This window comes from Hetaerina americana, unplaced genomic scaffold (genome assembly GCF_022747635.1).
Source record: "Hetaerina americana unplaced genomic scaffold, ioHetAmer1.1.p SCAF_4, whole genome shotgun sequence".
Classification (NCBI taxonomy): domain Eukaryota; kingdom Metazoa; phylum Arthropoda; class Insecta; order Odonata; family Calopterygidae; genus Hetaerina; species Hetaerina americana.
In genome coordinates, this window is record NW_027286985.1 from 74,600,953 (window position 1) to 74,621,094 (window position 20,142).

Genomic DNA, 20,142 nt, shown 5'->3' on the forward strand with positions numbered 1-20,142 from the left:
TTCCTTAAATTTTCCATTTGTCAAACATGGCTTTGAATTAGAATATGTGAACGATAAATATTATATAATTTACTTTTGATTCTTGCCAGATGAAAAACGAAAGGCATCACAGACAGTTTTATCACTTTTCCCTTGATAGCACACCGTTACCAAACCTTTCTGGAACCTACTATTCATTTTTCAAAGTCAAGAAACTCTCTCGTTGAAAAATAATGTGTTGATTTGTATGCTTTGGATGCTTTCCTTTTGTTTTTCGTGCAAACAACAGGAAATTATATTTCTTCATCTCTAATGCCAACGTCCGAAAGAACTACCCCTTGATTATCCATTGTCTAGTCGTTTACTGTATATATTTTTTACTATTTTACCCGGTGCGTATGTATTTATTAATGTCTTCTCCATGTACCTCATTGAGACGATCCTGAGATTCTCGAGAGACGTTGAAGACCTTGTAGGATCGCACTATTGTCATGTGGTGCATCGATAGCAAAATGCTAATATTTTCTCCCCATATCCTTGTAGAGCCTTTTACATTTTCCATTGTCCCTTTTATTGCATTTTCTGCTAATTAATTAAAGGTCAAGGGCGATAATAAATATCTTCATTTCAATTCTTTCTTGGAAATTTATTAATCTATTTGTCCTCTCTCGTTTCACCCTTGCTAATAGTAATTGATATGGAAAATAACACCATAGTCACCCTCAAGGTAAGTTTGAAAAGTGATATTTAAATTGATCGAGGCCTGTGACATGTGAAATCCACATAGGTTAAAAGAGTTGGTTCCGTTCCACGTGCCGTTGTCCTAGTAGGTTCCGGTGCCCAAATAATCACGTAGAATGGGTAAAGCTAGGGGTTCCTATTGTCGCCTGGAGTTTAAACCCGGGTAGTCCGGTCAATATCCGGACGCTCTAACCACTAGGCTACGAGGGTCTGCTCAATATGGACGAACATACGTGTGTATCTATTTTTCACCGCTAAAGCTGACACTATTGCTCTATAAGAATCTCTTAGATTTTGTCCGAGCACACGTCCCTGAATTTCTCTCGAAAGGCTATAGCGGGATAAGATGGTAAAATCTGCACTCGGTTGGATTCTTATTTGGGATTAGGCACTCGAAAGTAAATATTCAGAAACCCCTTTAGCCAAATTTTTAGCTCCCTAGGTGGCCCCAGGGGTCTCCTATCGTAAAACATGTGTTTTTTCGAAAAAAAATTGTCCTGAGTGATCCTTTCCTTTAAAATATCTGAAAAAAATTCATGAACATACATTTTATGCCCAAAAACATTCTGATTTTTTTTCAGGTTTTTTGGATCAAAATTGAGCTCAGAAAAAATATTTGAATGTTTCAAAGAATATTTAGGTAATGTTGGTAATTTTTGGCAAACTTCTAAATAATTATTTTTCGTGTATTTTTTCCGTTCTTTTGAATGGTGGGGTTAGATTTGCCATTTTCTCTCTGGAACGTACTCAAAATTCGAAAAAACCCTTTTTTTATGTTTACCCCCATGTTTTTAGCACATAAAACATTTACTTTCGAGTGCCCAATCCCAAATAAGAATCCAGCCGAGTGCAGATTTTACTATCTTATAAGCTATAGCCTTTATCAGTAAACATCGGTTGATTTTTTGGTATGCTCATCTTTATGGTAAGTTTGAGAATAGAAATAGCTTCCATTATTATTTTGATTCATCCGTTTTCAAGCTGATTTTCGATGAATGAGACATCAGGACAATTATTCAAGAATGTTTGCATTTTTATTTTACTATGTAAGGAAAGGCTTGTAGGGATTAGAGAAGGGGTGTTTGTTATCACCTGTGCTTTTCAACGTATATGTGGAGAAAATTCCAAAAGATGGATGTGAAAAACTGGAGATAGGGCTAAAAATCGGTGAGGAATACACAAAATAATTAGGCTTGCGAATGATTAAGCTTTAGTTTGCAGGTCAGCAAAGGAATTGCATTACTTAGCTCATTGAAAACTCATTGCGACAAGAATGGAAAGTTAATTAATGTAAACAAAACAAAGGATATACTGCTTTCGAGAAAGAGAAAAGTTCAGTTAAATATTAAAATAAGAGTTCATTTACTACAGCAAATGGATCAGTTTACTTACAGGTTGACTTACCTGTATCTTGGAAGTGGTCTGGACCGAAATGGTCAAAGTAGGAAGGACGTAAAAAGGAAAATAATTTCAAGAAACTGCGGGAGATGCTGTGACAATAACTTTTAACGGAGTCCTCTGCTCATTACAATGCAACAACTTCATAGGGTAAAAATCATTCGCCTTGACCGGGATTCGAACCTGGACTGTGGATTCGGCGTAATAAACTCAAAAAAACCTCGTGGGGTGTTGGGCGTCGCGCAGGACCACGAACTAAAGAACTCGGTCGGACATCGAGGGATCCAGGTTCGAATCCCAGTAAAGGGAATGATTTTTACGCTCTGAAATCATAGCATTGTGAGAAAAATAATATTCGGCCAAAAAGCTTTCACAAGGAGGAGGGAATTGATGACAGGGACGTTGAGAAAGTATTTTCAGAAAAGGCTGGTCAAAACTTTGATATAGAGCGTAGTTATGTACGGCGCGGAAACATGGTCACTAAAGCAGGAGGATATACGTAGATGGGAGGCTTTTGAAATGTGGGTCTGGAGGAAAGATAAGGTGAAGTGGGCAGGAAGGATAACAAATGAGAAAGTGCTGGTGAAATGATAGGAGAGGGGATTATTGGAAGAAATTGGGAAAAACGTTGGGAGTTCACGAGGAGGAAGGAATTGATATCATGGACATTAGGTAAGGATTTTGTGGAAAGACAAGTAAAAACTTAGTTATGGAGCGTAATTTTGACTCGTAAACTCGGTAGTTATAGCAAGTTAAAAGGCATTGATTGGAGGATTTTGAGATGGCGATGTGGAGAGGGATGGAAAAGGTCAAATTGACGGATAAGAAAATAAACGAGGAAGTTCTAGGCATGGTAGGGGAGGAGAGAGGGTCCAAAGAAGGCAATAAAAATGAATGTAGAGCATTTTGATTGGCAATGGGATGTTGAAAATTGGAAAGGCATATTGGACGGGATGAAGTAAGGAAGTACGAGATATACGGAATTGAGGAAGGCATTACAGTAGTGACATTTGTCAGGTTGTGTTTTTGTGGGGAAAGGCAAGTAAATGTATCGTTGTACCGTTGTACTTATATATGTTATACCATTGTACCGTAACTGGTAGATTACCAGTAATAATAATAACATAGGAACGAATGAAATCATCTAGGAATCCAATTATATTTATCCTAATATGTGTCTCACAGATTACTATCAACAGAAACTCGAAACTTTTTTCCTTGGCCTTAAATTGTGGCAGTACTGGAGCAGTTAAAATGAACAGATAAGTTGACGTCATAAAATAATGGCTAGTGGGAGGAAATAATTGTCAAATGAATAAAAGTGAGTAATGAGTAAATAAAGGTGTGTCAGAGAGAAATAGGTGTCTTAATAAAATTGCATTACAATATCTTTCACCGTGAAAGGCTCAGTTAAACTGTCGGCTGGCGCGGGGTCAAACCAATACGAAATTCATTATCCTGCAGAAGAGCTCCTGAAATAAATATCACGAAATTTGCTCTAGAGATAGGTCTTCAGCTGCATTCTAGAGGTCACATTTCATGAGCACAACGGAAAGGTCAGAACTCAGCGAAAACGTTGGATCTAACTTTGATATTTAAGGAACAGCAACTCCCTTAGAGTCATGCCCGAAAGAACGGAGAAGACGGGTGGGTGCACTCGCTGAGCGCCCGCTACTTGTTTTCTTCGTGTGTCGGGTCCGAGTCTTTTTAAAAGGCGAGAGCTCCCCTCCCTCCACTCCCCCACGGCTGCGTGGTCGACAGGGGAAGTTTATGGCGAGGTGGAGGAGAATCTCTGAGCCGCAATCCAGGTGCCGTCGTAAAAATCGAATAAAGAGAGTGATAAAAAATGTTTCCCTCTCCCTTCCTTTGATGTTCTTCCTCCAAGTCGCCTCTTCTCCAGAAAGTGAGGTTTTTTGGGAGGAATAATAAAAAGGAGCGTCTGCAGCTGTGCGATATTGATTTTTCCGCTTTGACCGTTGATATAAAATAAAAATCAGGGTATTGAAGGTACGAGACTCGTACGTCGACATGGAGATATTTGTCGGGTACATCGAGTGCTGTCATGTTGAGTAATATCATTCATATTGTTTTTTCCCTGCAATAGTGACCAACTCTTGCAAATTTCCTTAACAAGCGGGACAGCTATTTGAGGCTCCTTCTTCTTCTTTTTCCGCCACAGGGCTCCTCCGTGGATGAGTTGACGAGAGGAGGGGGAGAGGAATCGGGTGGCGGCGGCGGCGAGGACGAGGAAGGCCCCTGGCCGTGGGCCCTGGGCGAGGGCGGCGCAGGTGACCCCCTTTGCCCCTCCATGAAGCCCCGCCCCCGCCCCACCAAAGTCCTCTGCGACGCCAAGCCGTGCCTCGCCCACGACCGCTGCCCCCCGACACCGGAGGGCGACGAGGAGCCGGGGGTCAAGGCGGACGAGGCTGAGAAGGAGAGCGCCTGCTGTTACAACGGGTGCGTCTACACGTGCATGCGGAGGATGCCCTCACCGCCCGGTAGGTGTGAACCAGAAGCCTGTCTGCTGGGCCACCGCTACAACCGCCAAGTATTTGACAGTTTGCAGGGGTGCACAGAGGGCACTCGGGTGTGAACACGCTCCAGGAGATTTCTCGATTTCTCTCTCGTACCTCCACTTATATCATGAAAGCACACATCGATATAGCTATTTCGATGTACGAGATCCAACGACCATACCCTTCCTATCTTTATCCCCCCTCCAGATGCGGGCAGGCAGGAGTGAATTCGTGACTGATCAATTTTTATCTAATCGAATGCCAGATCAACGCAACCACGAAGGCGTTACGTGTCTGCGCGTAGAATACGAATCGCGATTGCCGCTGTTGTAGCAAAGATGAAACCAGCTTAAAAATTCTTCGTTAATGATCAATGATTGTTCAAATAATAAATAATATGTATTAATAATGTATTTAATTCTTGAATCTCGGTTCAAAGGGATCCTTGTTTCGACTTTTCGATCCAAACAAATTGGCCGATAATCGAACTCACTCGAATGGAAACAAGGAAAGTGGCTCCAAATAGCGAACGCGTCGGTGAGTGACTGTGAACTCGAATACGAATACTGGTAAAATTTTATGTAAATAAACGTTGAAGCCAACCTTTCAAGTAGATATTCTACATGGTCTGTCCCAAAAGTAGTATGACTTCTTTTTTCTCGGATAGACGGACAGAGGGCGGTTTTTCTTGTTGGGTTCGAGAGGGGGAAGTCTCAGGAAAGACCGGAGGCCGGAGAGAGTTGGTCCCAGCCTTTGCGGAGTGCAGATAGTGTGTTTGCAAAGCCTCTTTAACGTGACCTCGTGACGCTCCGTCATGAACCTTTTATTGAAAAAGCACTACTCCGTCAAATTTTGCGTGAAACTAGGCAAATCCGGGAAAGAGACTCATGATATGCTTAAGGCAGCTTATGGTGATGACGCCATGGATAGATCTGGTGTTTCCGAGTGGCACAAGTTGTTTCGGGAGTGAAGAGAAGATGTTGAAGGCGCCGAACATTTAGAAGGTCGTTCGACCTCAAAATTTGAGGAAAATTTTCCAGGAGTTAGTGCTTTGTTGGACAAGGATCGCAGATTAAATGTTCGCATGATTTCTGATGAACTTGACATCTCTAAAAGTATGTACATCAATTTCTGATCGACAACATGAGAAATTTGCGTTCGAAGTTGGTGCCACGATTGCTCTCGGACGAACAAAAGGAAACTCGCACGCGGATATCTGCCAAGAGCATCTCTACCATGAGAGTGAGGATCCAAATTTTTAAGGCAATACCTCACCAGACTTCTTCCTCTTCCCCCGCCTTAAATCCGTGATGAAAGGAAGTCACCACAGCTCGGTGGAAGCGTTAGATTAGGCCGTGACGAGAGAGATCAGCAGCATTCCGGGCGTCGCCTTCCAGAAGGCGTACGATGCGTGTAAAACCCGCTTGCAGTGGTGTGTGGAGCACAAGTGAATGTATCAATTCTGGCTATTCATTTTTTTTAAGGACTCAGTCCTATTACTTTTGGGACAGACCTTGTATATGTAATTGCCTCCTCTAGTTACTCTGTGAAGTGTGCTTACAGTACCGGAGTCGTATGCAAATGGCTTTGCAATTTTCAAAATAATATTGACCGAGTCTAGTAATTATTTGACTTTACATGTTTAGAAAAGAGATTGTACTTCATGGGTGAAAGACAGTGAAATGAATCTGCGGATCGTGGACACATAAAAAATATATGCGGCAAAAACCAAATGAGGCTAATCTTACCGTGATAGCTAAACAGCTTTGTAAGCCATATGTTCGTTCATGATTGACGTCTATTACGGTTCTTCAGGGCCCGTTCTTGTTTGATCCAGTGATAGCTTTGTTGGCTTTATTAGAACGTGTAATTCGTGATTTATCAACGTGGTTCACTGATATTTTTAATTTTTGATCGAGGAATAATACTTATTATATCAGTTTTACACCCCTGCTGTGATAACCGTTGAAAGTTGGTTATCAGGAAAAGTTTTAACTAAGGCACTTCTATTTTCTCTCAAACCCCGAGTAAGGTTTTAAAGCACGCGTGACTGGCAATGATTTCCAAAGTTTCAATATTCTTAGTCCAACCAGAGGTGAGCAATTGTTTGCGTGACTCATTTCAACGCACAATTTTTGCCGAGAGTCGCATCCCGTGAGTCGATCACTGGCAGGCAACGCATCAGATGCTCGAATATCCTAGCGCATATGCAAACACTTCGTACGCTGCACGTGGCCAGTGAACGCGCTCCGAGTCGCGCAGGATATATTTAATAGTCGCAAGCGCAGGACGTCGAAAGTGTGACTGCATGAGGTCGTGAATGTCGTTGCAAAAGAAGTTTTTTTTCCCTTTATCCCGTTTAAACGAAACGAGGTCAACAATAACTTCCCTTCATTCGGATTGATGCCATGTTCGGGCTTGCGGAAGTCCGAACCCTCACATATTTGCCGGCTGCGACCTCATAATTTCATACTTCTTCCGTTAAAAAGAGTAACACCCTGGAATAACATGCCGACGCAATTTTTCTTCGCTACGATTATTTAATTTGGGACGTACTACAGGTAAAAAGTTCACAAAATTTAATAATACTCAATTTAAGGGAAGTTCTCTCAAAAAAAATCTGAAACAAGTAAACATTGAGCGTCGCATCGCATATTGTTGGCAGTCGGGTCAAGTTTTGTAGGTTTAGACACGGGACTGCATCAAGAGCATATACTCTGCCTCCCTATTCTCCTTTCACCATCCCAATGTAATTTCTCAACTTAGCCTGTTTCATATTTGTGATTCTTATTGCTTTCACTTTCTTATGATTTACCTTAATTTTCATTCCCTGTCGCAAGTCTCGCGCGTCATTAGCTGACTTGCTATCATTCGCATTCGACTTAAGTTTCAGAAGATCCATCTGACTCCAGCCTTTCGTTATAAATTGATTTACGTCACAATGGATTATATCCGTGCTGTTAGATTGCCTTGACCGAACTCTGAAGTCATCTCTCAAAAGTCCATGGAGTTTGGATTCATAGGAATGAAAAGAAGGTTAATTACATATTAGTGTTTATCTGGAGGGCCCTCTCCTTGGAGAAAACTATCCTGTCGTCTTAAAAATTCTTTTCGGCGAAAGTCAGCTAACCTCTGAATTTCACTCTTGCCTCAAGCATTCCCATCATTTCTCTTACTCCCTTGGGGTGTGATTTAAAACGATGGGTAAAGACGGAAAACCAGCTTATTCGTTCTTCTCTCACTTCCCGTCCGCTTTTCCTTTATTTTAATCTTACCTTTTAATCGCGTCCTGGTTTCTGATGAAATCGTATGAAAATGTGATGAAACTTCAAAAAGACTGATAAGTTAGCTTTGACCTGATTATGTTTAGTAAACACTGGTTTCCATTCATCCTTTATGTATTATGTGGAAAAACAAATATTTAACCGAGTTATTTTCACATATGAGTCCTATCTCATCTTTCTAATCCTATATTCCGCAGTACTTCTTCCCCTTCTCCACTACTCCGTCCATTTTTAAGCACATAAATAGTTAAAGTCAAGCATGACTTCTTCGAACGTTTTTATTATTCCCATAGGGAAAATAATCTTGGTAATTGACTACTCATGTGTAGGCCAAGGTATCATGAAGCATGTTGCCTCTGCTCAATAAAATTGTGAAAACCTACATAGTTCCTTTTCGTTATGCATATAAATATTATAGGTCGCGGTAGTCCAGGTGCGGAGCGTTTGACTACTGACCGGAGGCCCCGGGTTCGATTCTCGGGCAAGCACCTGCAGCTTCACCCAAGCTACCTATATGTGATTTTTTAGGCACCAGATCTTCCTGGGAAACCATAACCGGCACAGGGAAAAGAACTGGCCCCCCAACCCTGATGTGTGAATTTCACACGCCGTCGGGCTTAGTACTAGGTGAACTCTACCATCACCTACCAAACCGGCCTTCGGATTGAAAACTGTTTATGATTTTTCTATGTAAATATTATTTAACTTTGAATGTGTATAGAGTATTAATGGCTTAATAAACTTTATATGATGCGTGAAAATGTATTCCCCAATTAATCTAATCGGGAGTTTCTCCCGTGTATGGAGTATTTATTCAAAAAATAATATTTTAGCGTTTCATTCTACTGATTTATTAATTTTTAAAATTTATTTATCGCCCTTTTGTATGTTTCTTCGAGACAGTCATTGACCAATGCTGAAGATTGGTAAAACGAAACGATGTTTTCAAAATCTGCTCAGTATGCTGTGTGAATTTCCGAAAAAACATGTATTGCGATAATATTATTTGCTTCGAAAACCTTAAATCAGCTCGAGTGAAAATGTAATTTATGCTGAAAATTGCCTTGTCTTAATTTTTCGGAAATAAATGTTTTACTTCCTTGTCTTGGAGGGCGCTTGGTTGTCTCTCCGAGGGAGGTTCACATCCAACTAACGTTTCATCCCTTTTTTTTCTCTCCCTCCACATGTGCCAGCCTTCGATTGGGTGGAGGAGACGCCGCTCATCCTGCCGGGTGAGTTGAAAGGGCGGGAGAGATTCTTAACGCCAAAGGTGACACTTCACGGCCGGCCTCAAGGCTGACGCGCCGGTGCCCACCTCTTCCGCCGCCCTCCTGCAAGTCGATTCTCAAGTTTCCGCGAAGAAGAAGCACAGGCGAGAGGGATTCACGGAGGAAGACCCGAATTGTTTTCACATTGAAGATCGAGAAATATTAATTTAAACAGAATTTAAATCTCTTTATGATCTATAGGTCTTCAGATTTAAAGGGGAGGACTCGCGAAGCTTACGCTTTTACGGGTTTGTTCCGTATCACGCCGTAAATGCATTGCGTTTTTGGAAGAATCCGTTCCACTCCGCTCATTGGAGAGAACTCTTTGATGCGACGCCTCCTAAGAGGCCCCGGAACGAGCACATAACAGTAGATTTCCCACCCAAAAGCATGACGTAGTTGATGCTTTGTGGTAATTCAGTGGTTGCTGTTGGATGGAATAAACTTGAGCTGCGTCAACAGCTAGGGAGACGGCGCATCACCACTTAAAACGAATTATTAGAAGCAAGGTGCAATACACTTAATCTTGCCTGGAAGATATGTGTTTAAGATCTGTTTGTTAAACAGTTCTTATGATTAAAAGCCATCCTGAGTCTGAAAAAATTGCATTTGTTTGAGGAACTAATAATTTTGATAAAATGCTTGCTTCACGGAAAACTTTTGAGACATTATAGCTTTTTAAAGAGGGTCATTACCTAAGAACTAGCATGGTTTCCCAAAATATTTTACTAGGGTCATGGAGCCCTTAATACTTGCGGTACTCCATCACGGTGTGCCTTAAGGTCAAACATGCACGGTTTAGTTTGGCAATCCGGGTTTGAAAAGACTCTGAATGATTTGGTGGCTGTTTGATGATTGATATTCGTAGGACAGCATTGAATTCTGTGTTCTTCTTTGCTGTGGGCCTATATGAAGACTCGGGCTTTATCGTAAATGGCAAGGTATTTAAAGTGCTTGGAAGGCTGTTTCATGTATCCATCGAGCAATATTTCTAATAAATTGATTATGGTAGGTTTTTGATGGACACAGACATAACTCCTGCGACCATGCTAGGCCTCGCCAAACTACAAACAACCTAACATCTTGCACTGAAAAAAACCCTTCTTTAATTCCGTATACTTTTTGGCTCCCATCTTGCCGTCCTTTCTTTCCCTCCCTCTACAGGTACCTCGCTTCTCCTGCCCTGGGCACAATTTTCAACCTACCATCACCGATTAAAAATCTCTGAATATACTCTGCTTGCCTCTTTAATATTTCTGCCAACAAACCTCTCTCCTTCCCTACCAATCATAGTTTTTCTTTGTTCGTTTCCCTTTCCATCCATTTTATCGTAGTTTTTTCCAACCTTCCATACGCACATCTCAAAAGTCTCAAATCTAGGCTAACCATCTTCCCTCAACGGCCAAGTTTCCCCGTTATACAAAACTGCACTCCAAAACAAATTTTTCCCAAATTTCTTCTTTGCATCGTGACTCATCGTTCCTGTCATCATAGACGAATGATGATATTAAATTTTAATAAGGTTTCAATCTTGGCTAAATGTGATGGGTATTATGTAAGTGCATGTGGAGTATTTTTTGTACAACTAGGGGAGGCAGAGTAAGTAATAATTAGGTTACGAAAGTCTACGGACCGAATATACCGTTGCGGTAAAGAATTGTGTTGCGCCGGTTTCGGGCTTCCGAAAGTCCGGAGGAGAGTCGAATCACCAAAAGGAAAGTTTTAAAGAGGAAGAGCTAAGGAGAGTAAATCATAGGTGAACATGGTCGAAGAAAAAGAATCTCATGACGATGGATGTTAGGAGTCTCAGAGACAGGAGAGCTTGCAAGGAATGGCGTAAGCAATTAGTTTCCTCCAGTAACTGAAATTCAGTCTTTTTAGACTCTGCCTGAATACAAGGGAAACGGTATGAACGGTGTGAATGTATATAATGATTCTTTTAGCAACGAACCCTTGACAGAACCTCGCTATCACTCTTCAGATTTTCCTCCTCACCAATCCATGACGTTGATCGTTTTCTTATCAACTTGGACAATTATTGATCGATAAACGGGCTGGCCAATAATACGTCAGTGCGTCTATGCGTGAAATTAAATAGATTGATGAATAAAATATCATTAATGGTTTCTGGCATAACTTTATGGAACCGATTCACTATAAATAAATGAAAGGACTAACTTTGTAGTTCCACACGATAACGATTTATTCACACGACCCGGGTTTCGAAGTAAAACTTCATCATCAGGTGAGCTCTCTACATTTGCAGCCCTTCTTATATATACAGCCAGGGCGGGGGTGGGGTGGAGATAATCAGGAAGGTTTGGGAGGGGTAAAGTCAGGATGGGTTTGCGTGCCGGAGGGGAGGGCAGTTTGGCGTCACCTCCGCGATTTTGAAGGAATGTGGAGCGGGAGGGAGAAGTCTACATTGTAGAGCTCTCGTGAGTCAGGGGATTAGAGAGGGTTAGATGAAGGGGAGGGGGGTGTGTCATCGGCCACCGTGAGGATTGGGACTTCAAGGAGGGGAGAGTGGGAGGCATACAGAAATTCGTTAATAATATTTTCATTTAAACAAACACTATTTAAAATTTCTAACTGTTCTAAGGCGTCTAATCTATAGCCTTTGCTTTCAACATGTAAAATTTCGAAATCAAAATCACTTTTATGGTTATTATCAATCAAATGCTTTGCGAATTGAGAGTTCATCTTTTTATTTCTTGCACATGCTTGATGCTCCTTCACTCGTTCTTGGAATTTCCTCCCTGTCTGTCCGATGTATATTGCTCCGCAATCGCACTTTAGCTTATATACTCCACTCTTTTCCTTATATGGGATTCTGTCCTTTGTGTGGGAGAGCATGCCCCTTAGGCTTGATTTGTTATAATGGGCTATCTTAATTCTACATTTTGGAAGTTTCTTACATACTTCTTGTGAAAAATCGTCTAAATAAAGGATTCTGCGCCACTTGGCTGCGGGGTCCTGTGGCGGTTCGGTACTGTAAATATCTTTCAATGCCATTTATTCAGTTTTTTGCGGTATAGTTTCTCTACTAGCTCCTCATCGTAGCCGTTGTTTCTTGCAATCAATTTAATCGTGGTAAGTTCTTTTTTGACGTACATCAGGCTCACGCCACCTGCGTCAGTATGCGCAGCGCCGTCGCTGTGACTGGATGATCCGTCCGTGAGAGCTGTTTCAGTGAAACAACCTTTTTTTCATTTCGGCAAAAAACGTGATGGCGGATTATCAAGAGCAACGCGCTGTAGTGAAATTTTGTATCCTGTTGGGGAAATCGGCCGCGGAAACCATTGTAATGCTCAAGACTGCTTATGAGGAAGCTGCCCTAAGCAAAACTAGAGTCTATGAGTGGTTTACACGATTAAAAAATGGTGAAATGTCAATTGAAGACCAACCCCGTTCAGACCGCCCTTCAACATCAAGACCTGACGAAAACATCGACAAAATCAATGTCATCATTCGTGAAGACCGTACCAGAACAATTGATCAACTCTGTGATATGTCTGGAGTGTCATGGAGTTCATTTCAGAGGATTCTAGAGCAGATCTTTGGCGCACTGGTGACTGGTTCTTCCATCATGGCAACGCACCGGCTCATACCGCCCTCTCCGTGATGCAGTTTTTGGCAAAAAACGGTATGACATCGCTTGTCAACCCCCTCTACTCACCGGATTTAGCTCCCTGTGACTTCTACTTATTCCCCAGACTCAAAAGGGACGGGAAAGGAAAGCGTTTTGATACTCTGAAGAAGATAAAACAAACATCGCTAGAAGGCCTAAAGGACATCCCGATAAATGAATTTCAGAAATGTTTCGAATAATGGAAGCATCGTTCGTAGAAGTGCATTGTGATCAATGGGGAATACTTTGATGGTGAACAAAATTTAATGTAAATATATTGAGAGCTAAAGAATCGAAAACGACATTCCTGTTATTTTTGGGTCCCCCCTCGTTTTCGGTTTTCACCAAACGAAATTGTATTTGACTTTTTGATTATGCCTTATTTGGCGCCAAAAGTGAGAGATATAAAAATGATATTTCTAATGTTTTACGATTGAGCTTTCATCTTTCACCTCATTTCACTCTTAATCATGGCCGAAATATTCACTTGATTGCCTTGTTTCCTCCACAATTATGAAAATGTTTCCAGTAAGAAGTGCTTACATAGTGTATAATGTGAGACCTGTAATCCTCAAGGTTGGAGCGTTCATTTTTGATCATTCTACACTAATTCCAAACAGCGCGATGCAATTTTCTGCAAATCATAACTCTGTGGGTAAACCGTAGGTGAAAGAGGAACACATCTAGTCTTCCCTATCCTGAATATGTGCTTAGCGCAAGCCTTAAGCCTTAGTACCTAATTGGTGAGCTCGACCCTCACACCAAATACCTTCGTACTGTCAGCCAATTATCAAAGCAGACTACGAGGTTCGTTTATTGTGCTGATACGGTAAATAAATAAGTGGCTGACTGGTAGAATATCTGGATTTTTTTTTACTTTCGGCTTTCATAAATTTATTCCTACGACTGTATTTTTTTCGTTTATTTGTGTTTATTTCTTTCTTTTTTTCATTCAAAGGAAACGCGAGCAATCATGCGGAAGAAGATCATGTGAGCAAGGTGCAGTCCCGAACGCCTCCCGAGACGATCGTCCTGGCTGGCGGTTGTATGCTTTCAACGGAAGAGTACAAGAATCTGGAGAAATTCCGCCAAAGTGAACATATCAAGAAGTGGTGAATATCTAGTTCAAAGCTTGCTACTTTTACGATTATCTCTCCCTTTTCTCGTAAATATGTGCTGCTACGAAGTGTCATGAGGAAAAGTTCCCGTCATTTTCTCCGTGTCACATTTGCTGACAAGTCCCGGGAAAAGGACCAGATGGTCGGTTTTTCTTCTCTCCAGAATTCCCCTGTTTTGCTCATGAAAGTTGGGTTTAAAACGTATTTAATGGAATACCTTTCATTGTATTTTTCCAATTATCTTGAAACGTCCCAAAACCACTGCATATCAAGTATGCGTTGATCTACCGATTGTACGCTGGTTTTTTGATGGTCTATGATGTTTGTATTGTAAGTATGGAAGGTTGCGGGCGGAGGGAATGCGAGGGCTGGGCGTGCTGGATAGGGTGGAAGAAAAGTGGAAAGGCTCTAGTGGTGACGGTTGAGCTCGGTAAATTCAAAAGATGGGAATGCTAATATATACACGAATTCGCGAATTCTCACCTCTATATTGGTAGCTGAATCGGGCAGGGATTATAGGATGGTTAGGAAGAAACACTGGCTGAAGGAATGGTTGTGGGACTGCGTGTTCGGTCACCACTAGATCCTTACCGTTTTCCTCCCCCCCTTCCCAGCGCACCGAGCGCTTCCCATGCCATGCCATACGAGCCGTTAATGAGAAAAGGACATGGAAGCCGTGACAACATCACTGAACATTGCTCTTATTTTGAGGAAACGGAGAGCTAAGGTGGGATCGGGAGGGTTAACTATACGGAAGTAATTAACGAGTTGACCTAGCAACTCCAAACCTTGACAGTGGTTATCGAACAGCCATCTCGCCCAGCGACAGTGGGCACCGCTACCCCTAGAACTGCAAATACAACTGTCCTGTGGATGAACTGGCTTATGCTTATTAGAAATTTAAATATCTGGAGGGGTAAGATCAGCTTCACTTTCATTCCCTGTAGAGGATCTGAACAACTGCTAAAGGTGGCGGGGCACTAACAGAGTCAAAAAAATTTATTTATTAATATTCTTCAAAGAAAACAAAATCATGTTAAAATTTGAAAATAATAACACTAATTTAGAGACCGCAACACAACCTAAAGTGAATTCTTTATTCTGCACTATGGATCACCGATGAGATGATTATAAAGATGGATGAGAGGAGAAAATGGGAGAATGTAAACACAGTGTTAGGCAAAATGAAGTACAAGGAGTTAAATAATAAATTGAAGCGGGCAAAAAATAAAACAAAAGAAGCATGGTGGAATAGTACTCAGCTCTTTATGCAGGCAGTGCAAGGATATGGAAAGTTTGCAGAGGAAGGATGAAATTGGTGCGCTGTACAGCAAAGTTAAATATTTATCGGGAGGCAAGAAGGGGAGATCTATGCTAACAGTTAGAGATAAGGCAGGTAAGGTAATACTTGACACAGGAAAGATCTAAGAGAGATGGAAGGAGCATATAGAATATCTTTATAGTAAAGAACTTAGACTCACAAAGTTAGACTTAGAAAAGGAACATGACACAGAGGAAGATAGCTTAGGTCCAGTCATACTCGACAATGAGAAGAAACGGCTTTAAGGGAGATGAAAAATCAGGCTATGAGGGTAGACAACATTCCTGCAGAACTATTGAAAGGTTAGGAAAATGTGGGTGGAAGAGGCTATATGGACTGATTCATAGTATCTATGAGGAAGGAATCTGGCCTGAAGACTTTGTGAGATCAGTATAAGTTCCTATCCTGAAAAAGACAAAGGCTGCAGCATGCAAGGATTACAGAACAATAAGTTTGATATCCCACACAGCTTAAGTTGTCCTCAGGATAATCAACAAAATAATGGAGAGCTAGGCAAGTACCCCCACGCAGCTAAAGTTGTTCTCAGGATCATAAGCAAAAGGATAGAGAGTAGGGCAAATGATTACTTAGGGGATGATCAGTTTGGGTTTAGGAAGAGGAGAGGAATGCGTGATGCCATTGCTGTAATGAGATCACTAATCGAGAGGAATATATAACACAATCAGGACATATTTGCCTGTTTTGTAGATTTCGAAAAAGCGTTTGGTAGAGTACATTGGGAAAAACTAATGAGTATATTGCAGAAAATAGGAATAGATTGGAGGGATAGGAGGCTAATCCGCAACCTGTACATATCTCAGACTGCCCAGGTGCAAGTAGGGAACGGGGAGTCCAGATGGGCAGTGTTAGGAAGAAGTGGAACGTACATATGGAAGTGATTAAAGAGGCATGGGAAGAACTGGAGTTGGGAATGAAAGTGGGTGGGGAATTCATAAAATCAGTTAGGTTTGCAGATGACCAAGCTTTAGTTTGTCAGTTAGCCAAAGGGGTTACTAGCAATGCTGAGCAAATTGGAAATTCAGTGCGACATATATAGGATGAGAATCAATATTAATAAAGCAAAGGTTATGCAATTTACTAGAAAGAGAAAGGCTAAGCTTAACATTAAGATAGGATGGCAAAAACTAGAGCAGGTAGAACAGTTTACGTATCTTGGAATTTTTGGACCAGCACAGTCAAAGTAGTTGGGACGTAAGGAGAAGAATTGCGCTAGGCAAAGAGACTTTCACAAGGAGGAGGGAGTTGAGTTAGGATGTTAAGAAAAGACTCGTAAAAACTATTATATGGAGTGTAGCTATGTGCGGTGCGGAAACGTGATCATTGAAGCAGAAGGATAGACATAGATTGGAGGCTTTTGAAATGTGGGTGTGGAGAAGAATGGAGAAGGTGAAATTGACAAAGAAGAAAACAAATGAGGAAGTATTTTATATGGGGGGCAAAGAGAGGGGTTTATTGGGACAAATCCTATGGAGGCAGGAAAAATTGATGAAGGGGGTATTGATCAGCAGTGGGATGTTGACGACTGTAATAGAGGAGAGACTGTTAGGCAAACAAAGAAAGGGCAGGAACAGGATATGGATGTTGGACGGGATGAGGGGGGAAGGAAGTACTCAGAGATGAAGAGGGACCTGATGTAGAGTAGGTTGCTGGATTGTGTTTTCTTAGGAGTCACAAAATATTTATTTGGCAGTTGTGTCCATCCAAAAACCTACCTTAACCGGTAGATTACCTTATAATAAAAATGATAATAATTATATATATAAAATATGTATATATATATATATAGAAATATATATATATATATATATAGAAATATATATATATATATATATATATATATATATATATATATATATATATATATATATATATATATATATATATATATATATATATATAGAAAAAAATATATATATATATATGTATATATATGCTTTCGTAGACGTAACACGGAAGTGCCGAATAGTACAATACACAGTAACACACAATATAGAAACACAAAAAAAGAAGAACACTCACACGTTATTTCTTGATATTTCGACGGAAACAATCCGTCTTCCTCTGAAGATATAGAAGTAATGACTGCTGGAGTAGTTGAGGTGAGGGGTGCGAGAGAAAGGGAAGGGGGCCAGGAGAAGGGGAGAACGGGAGGCGAAGGAGGGGTGAGGGTGGGCTTCCACAAAGTAACAATTTTAGGCCACTCCCATCAGTGAACGACATTGAGGCCCGGATGCTGATAGGCCATACAGATGTAGATGAATGCCATTTCAAGTGTTTTTAATTGTATAGGGTTATCGGATGTGGGAAGGGAGGCCAGGATGGAAACATTGTAGCACAGGTTGAAAGGGGTATTATGATGGGAAGCATGTTTAGGGATGGGGAGACCCGCGGACGGGGAGGAGGGATTGCACGAGGCACGGTGGTTATTAATCCTAATTTTAAGTGGTGTGGAACATTGGCCTATGTAAAATGACGGGCAGAGTTTACAGGTAAGAAGATAAACTACATTCTTGGAAGTGCAAGAGGAATAGGGGAAGGGCGGGAGAGAGTTAAATGGTGGGAGGGAGTGGGGTGGAGTGGTGAAAATAGGGCAGGTTTTGCATCTTGCTCGATGACATGGAGTGGGTATGGCTCTGGGGGTGTGAGGGGATTTTGAGAGCGGCCTGTTGGATTTGAGGATATCTGCTAGGTTGGCGGGACGTTTGAAGGTGACAGAGGGGCATTTGGGAAGAAGGTTGGAGGAAGTGTTGTGATTTTTGAGGATGGGGAATAGGTCTTTGAGGATGAATTTGAGAGACTGAATGCCTGGGAAGTAGGTAGTACAGATTGAGAGAGGCTGGGAGTCTGTGGTTGAGGCAGGCTTGGGGGTGTAGGAATGTTTAAGTATTTTTTTATGGAGGAGGGAATCAGGATATCCTCGTTGGAGGAGGAAGTGGTGAAGGTTGTTGAGGTATTTCTTAAGGGATTCGGGATGGTTGCAAATGCGGTGACCGCGGATAGAGAGGGAGTAAGGGAGGGAGCGCTTGGTATGGGAGGGGTGACATATATATATGTATATATATATAAATGTATATACACATACATACATACATACAAACACGAAATCCCACCAAACGGCAAACAAATACTCATAGAAACAAATATAAGGAAAAGGGATAGTAACACACATAAAGGACGAACACAGGAGAGGTGGGGAAGGCAGAATCAAGCAGATCCCGAGAGTAAAAATGTTTCCTAGACCGAGATTTGAACTCTGGATCTTTCCACTTGCCGGGTGGAGGTCCTTAACCACTTGAGCTATCCAGGAAGCATAATTTACACTGAGATCTGCAATGCTTTATGCAACCAAGTGCCCCAATTCTTTGGCCAAGAGATGGCGTCAGGGAGCTGTTTCACCCACCAAAGGAGAAATAGACAAGGGATATATATATATATATTATATATATATATATATATAAATATAATTCTTTGCTATATCTAAGAAGTTGTGTTCCCCCCAATTTTGAAAGCCGTGTATGCCTCTAACCTTAACCCCTTTACCCCCTGGTAATAACTGCTAATTCTGGCCTTCTTCTCTCACTGCTCAGTTACTGCAACAGCGGGGACGTACTCTGCGAGGTAGACCGAGGAAAGACGTGAACATTACCCCAAGGAAAGAAGCCGTGAGCCCTGACGAGTTGCAAATGAAGCTCCCTCCATCAGGCATGGAATTCCTCCATAAGGCAAAAGTCAAGAGGTTTCGCGTCCATCCTCCTTATAAGGGATGACTAGTGGGAAGGGTCCATCTTGTTTTTATGTTCAAAGCATTGTCCTTTTTATACCCCTCTCACAATTGTGTCACATTTTGTAAAAAGAAAATCTGTATTTATTTTTTCTAACTTTGATTTAATAAAGTATTTTATACACACTTTTTACCTCCTTTATCCCTCTTCCATTACTCATTGACATTGCAAAATCCTAGAAATTGTCCTTCATAGTGACTTCTACTTAAATTAACAATGGATAGGATAACTGGAATCAGCTTTCCACTCATCTTGCTTCACCACCATTTTCTCCAGTACCCAGTATGTAACATAATCTGTCTACCAAAATTTATTTTGTTACATGTTAAGCATGTATTTATTTCCTTCTATATTTTCCATTTTCCCATGCCTTCTATTCCAATTTCACAAAATATATTTGGTTATAGTATTAATTAAGTCTTCCCCCATAGTTATTTCCTACTACTTCTATATCCATTCTCCTCTTTGTTGGTTTCATCTGAATCCTACTAGTTGGGCTCCCCTTCTTTTTAACTCCTTTTATGAGTGGCATGTATCTCCAGCATATGCAACTACTTCCTTATTCATGGAGTTATCTCTTCAGATTACCTTCAGTATTCTCGTAGAACACCAAACTTCAAATGGTGGAATTCTCTTCTTTCCTCCCCCTCCTATTGTTGTTCATGATTCACCCTCATCCAATGCAACAGTCCATACCAAGGGCACAGAGAAAGGATATAGCCTTGATCTACGTTCCTTGTGTTTATATGTGTATCCTTTCTCTTTCCATGGGCTTGAAGAGCCTCTTTCTTACAATTAAGCATTTTTTTCTTGGAAGTAAGTTTGTTTTCATAGAGTGAAGTAAACCCAGAATTAAATTAAAGTTAAATTAGCAAAAATATTTTGATTCTCATTCGATCAGAAGTAAAAAAAAATGGGTCCCTTTTTCTGAGAAAAATTAATCTTCAAGTTAGAAAATAGTTACATGCTTAAATATGATAGAAGTTGGTTGTTGAAGTCTTCTTGTCCTATTTTTTGGCTCGCATTAATGGTTCAACCTAAAATTATTCATATTATCACCTCCTTTTTTTGGGTGAATCAATT

At 41.0% G+C, this 20,142-nt stretch overlaps 1 protein-coding gene across 1 annotated transcript in view; it reads left to right on the forward strand.

Annotated features, from left to right (window-relative positions):
* The window catches only part of LOC139692480 (uncharacterized), a 228,952-nt gene extending 209,768 nt beyond the window's left edge, over window positions 1-19,184 (forward strand). The window contains exons 2-5 of the mRNA XM_071590697.1: window positions 4,298-4,616; window positions 9,112-9,150; window positions 13,776-13,929; window positions 18,865-19,184. Coding sequence (XP_071446798.1) covers window positions 4,298-4,616; window positions 9,112-9,150; window positions 13,776-13,929; window positions 18,865-18,916 — 564 coding nt within the window. The 3' untranslated portion in view covers window positions 18,917-19,184. The remainder of the gene's footprint in view (window positions 1-4,297; window positions 4,617-9,111; window positions 9,151-13,775; window positions 13,930-18,864) is intronic.
* The last annotated feature ends 958 nt before the right edge of the window (window positions 19,185-20,142 follow it).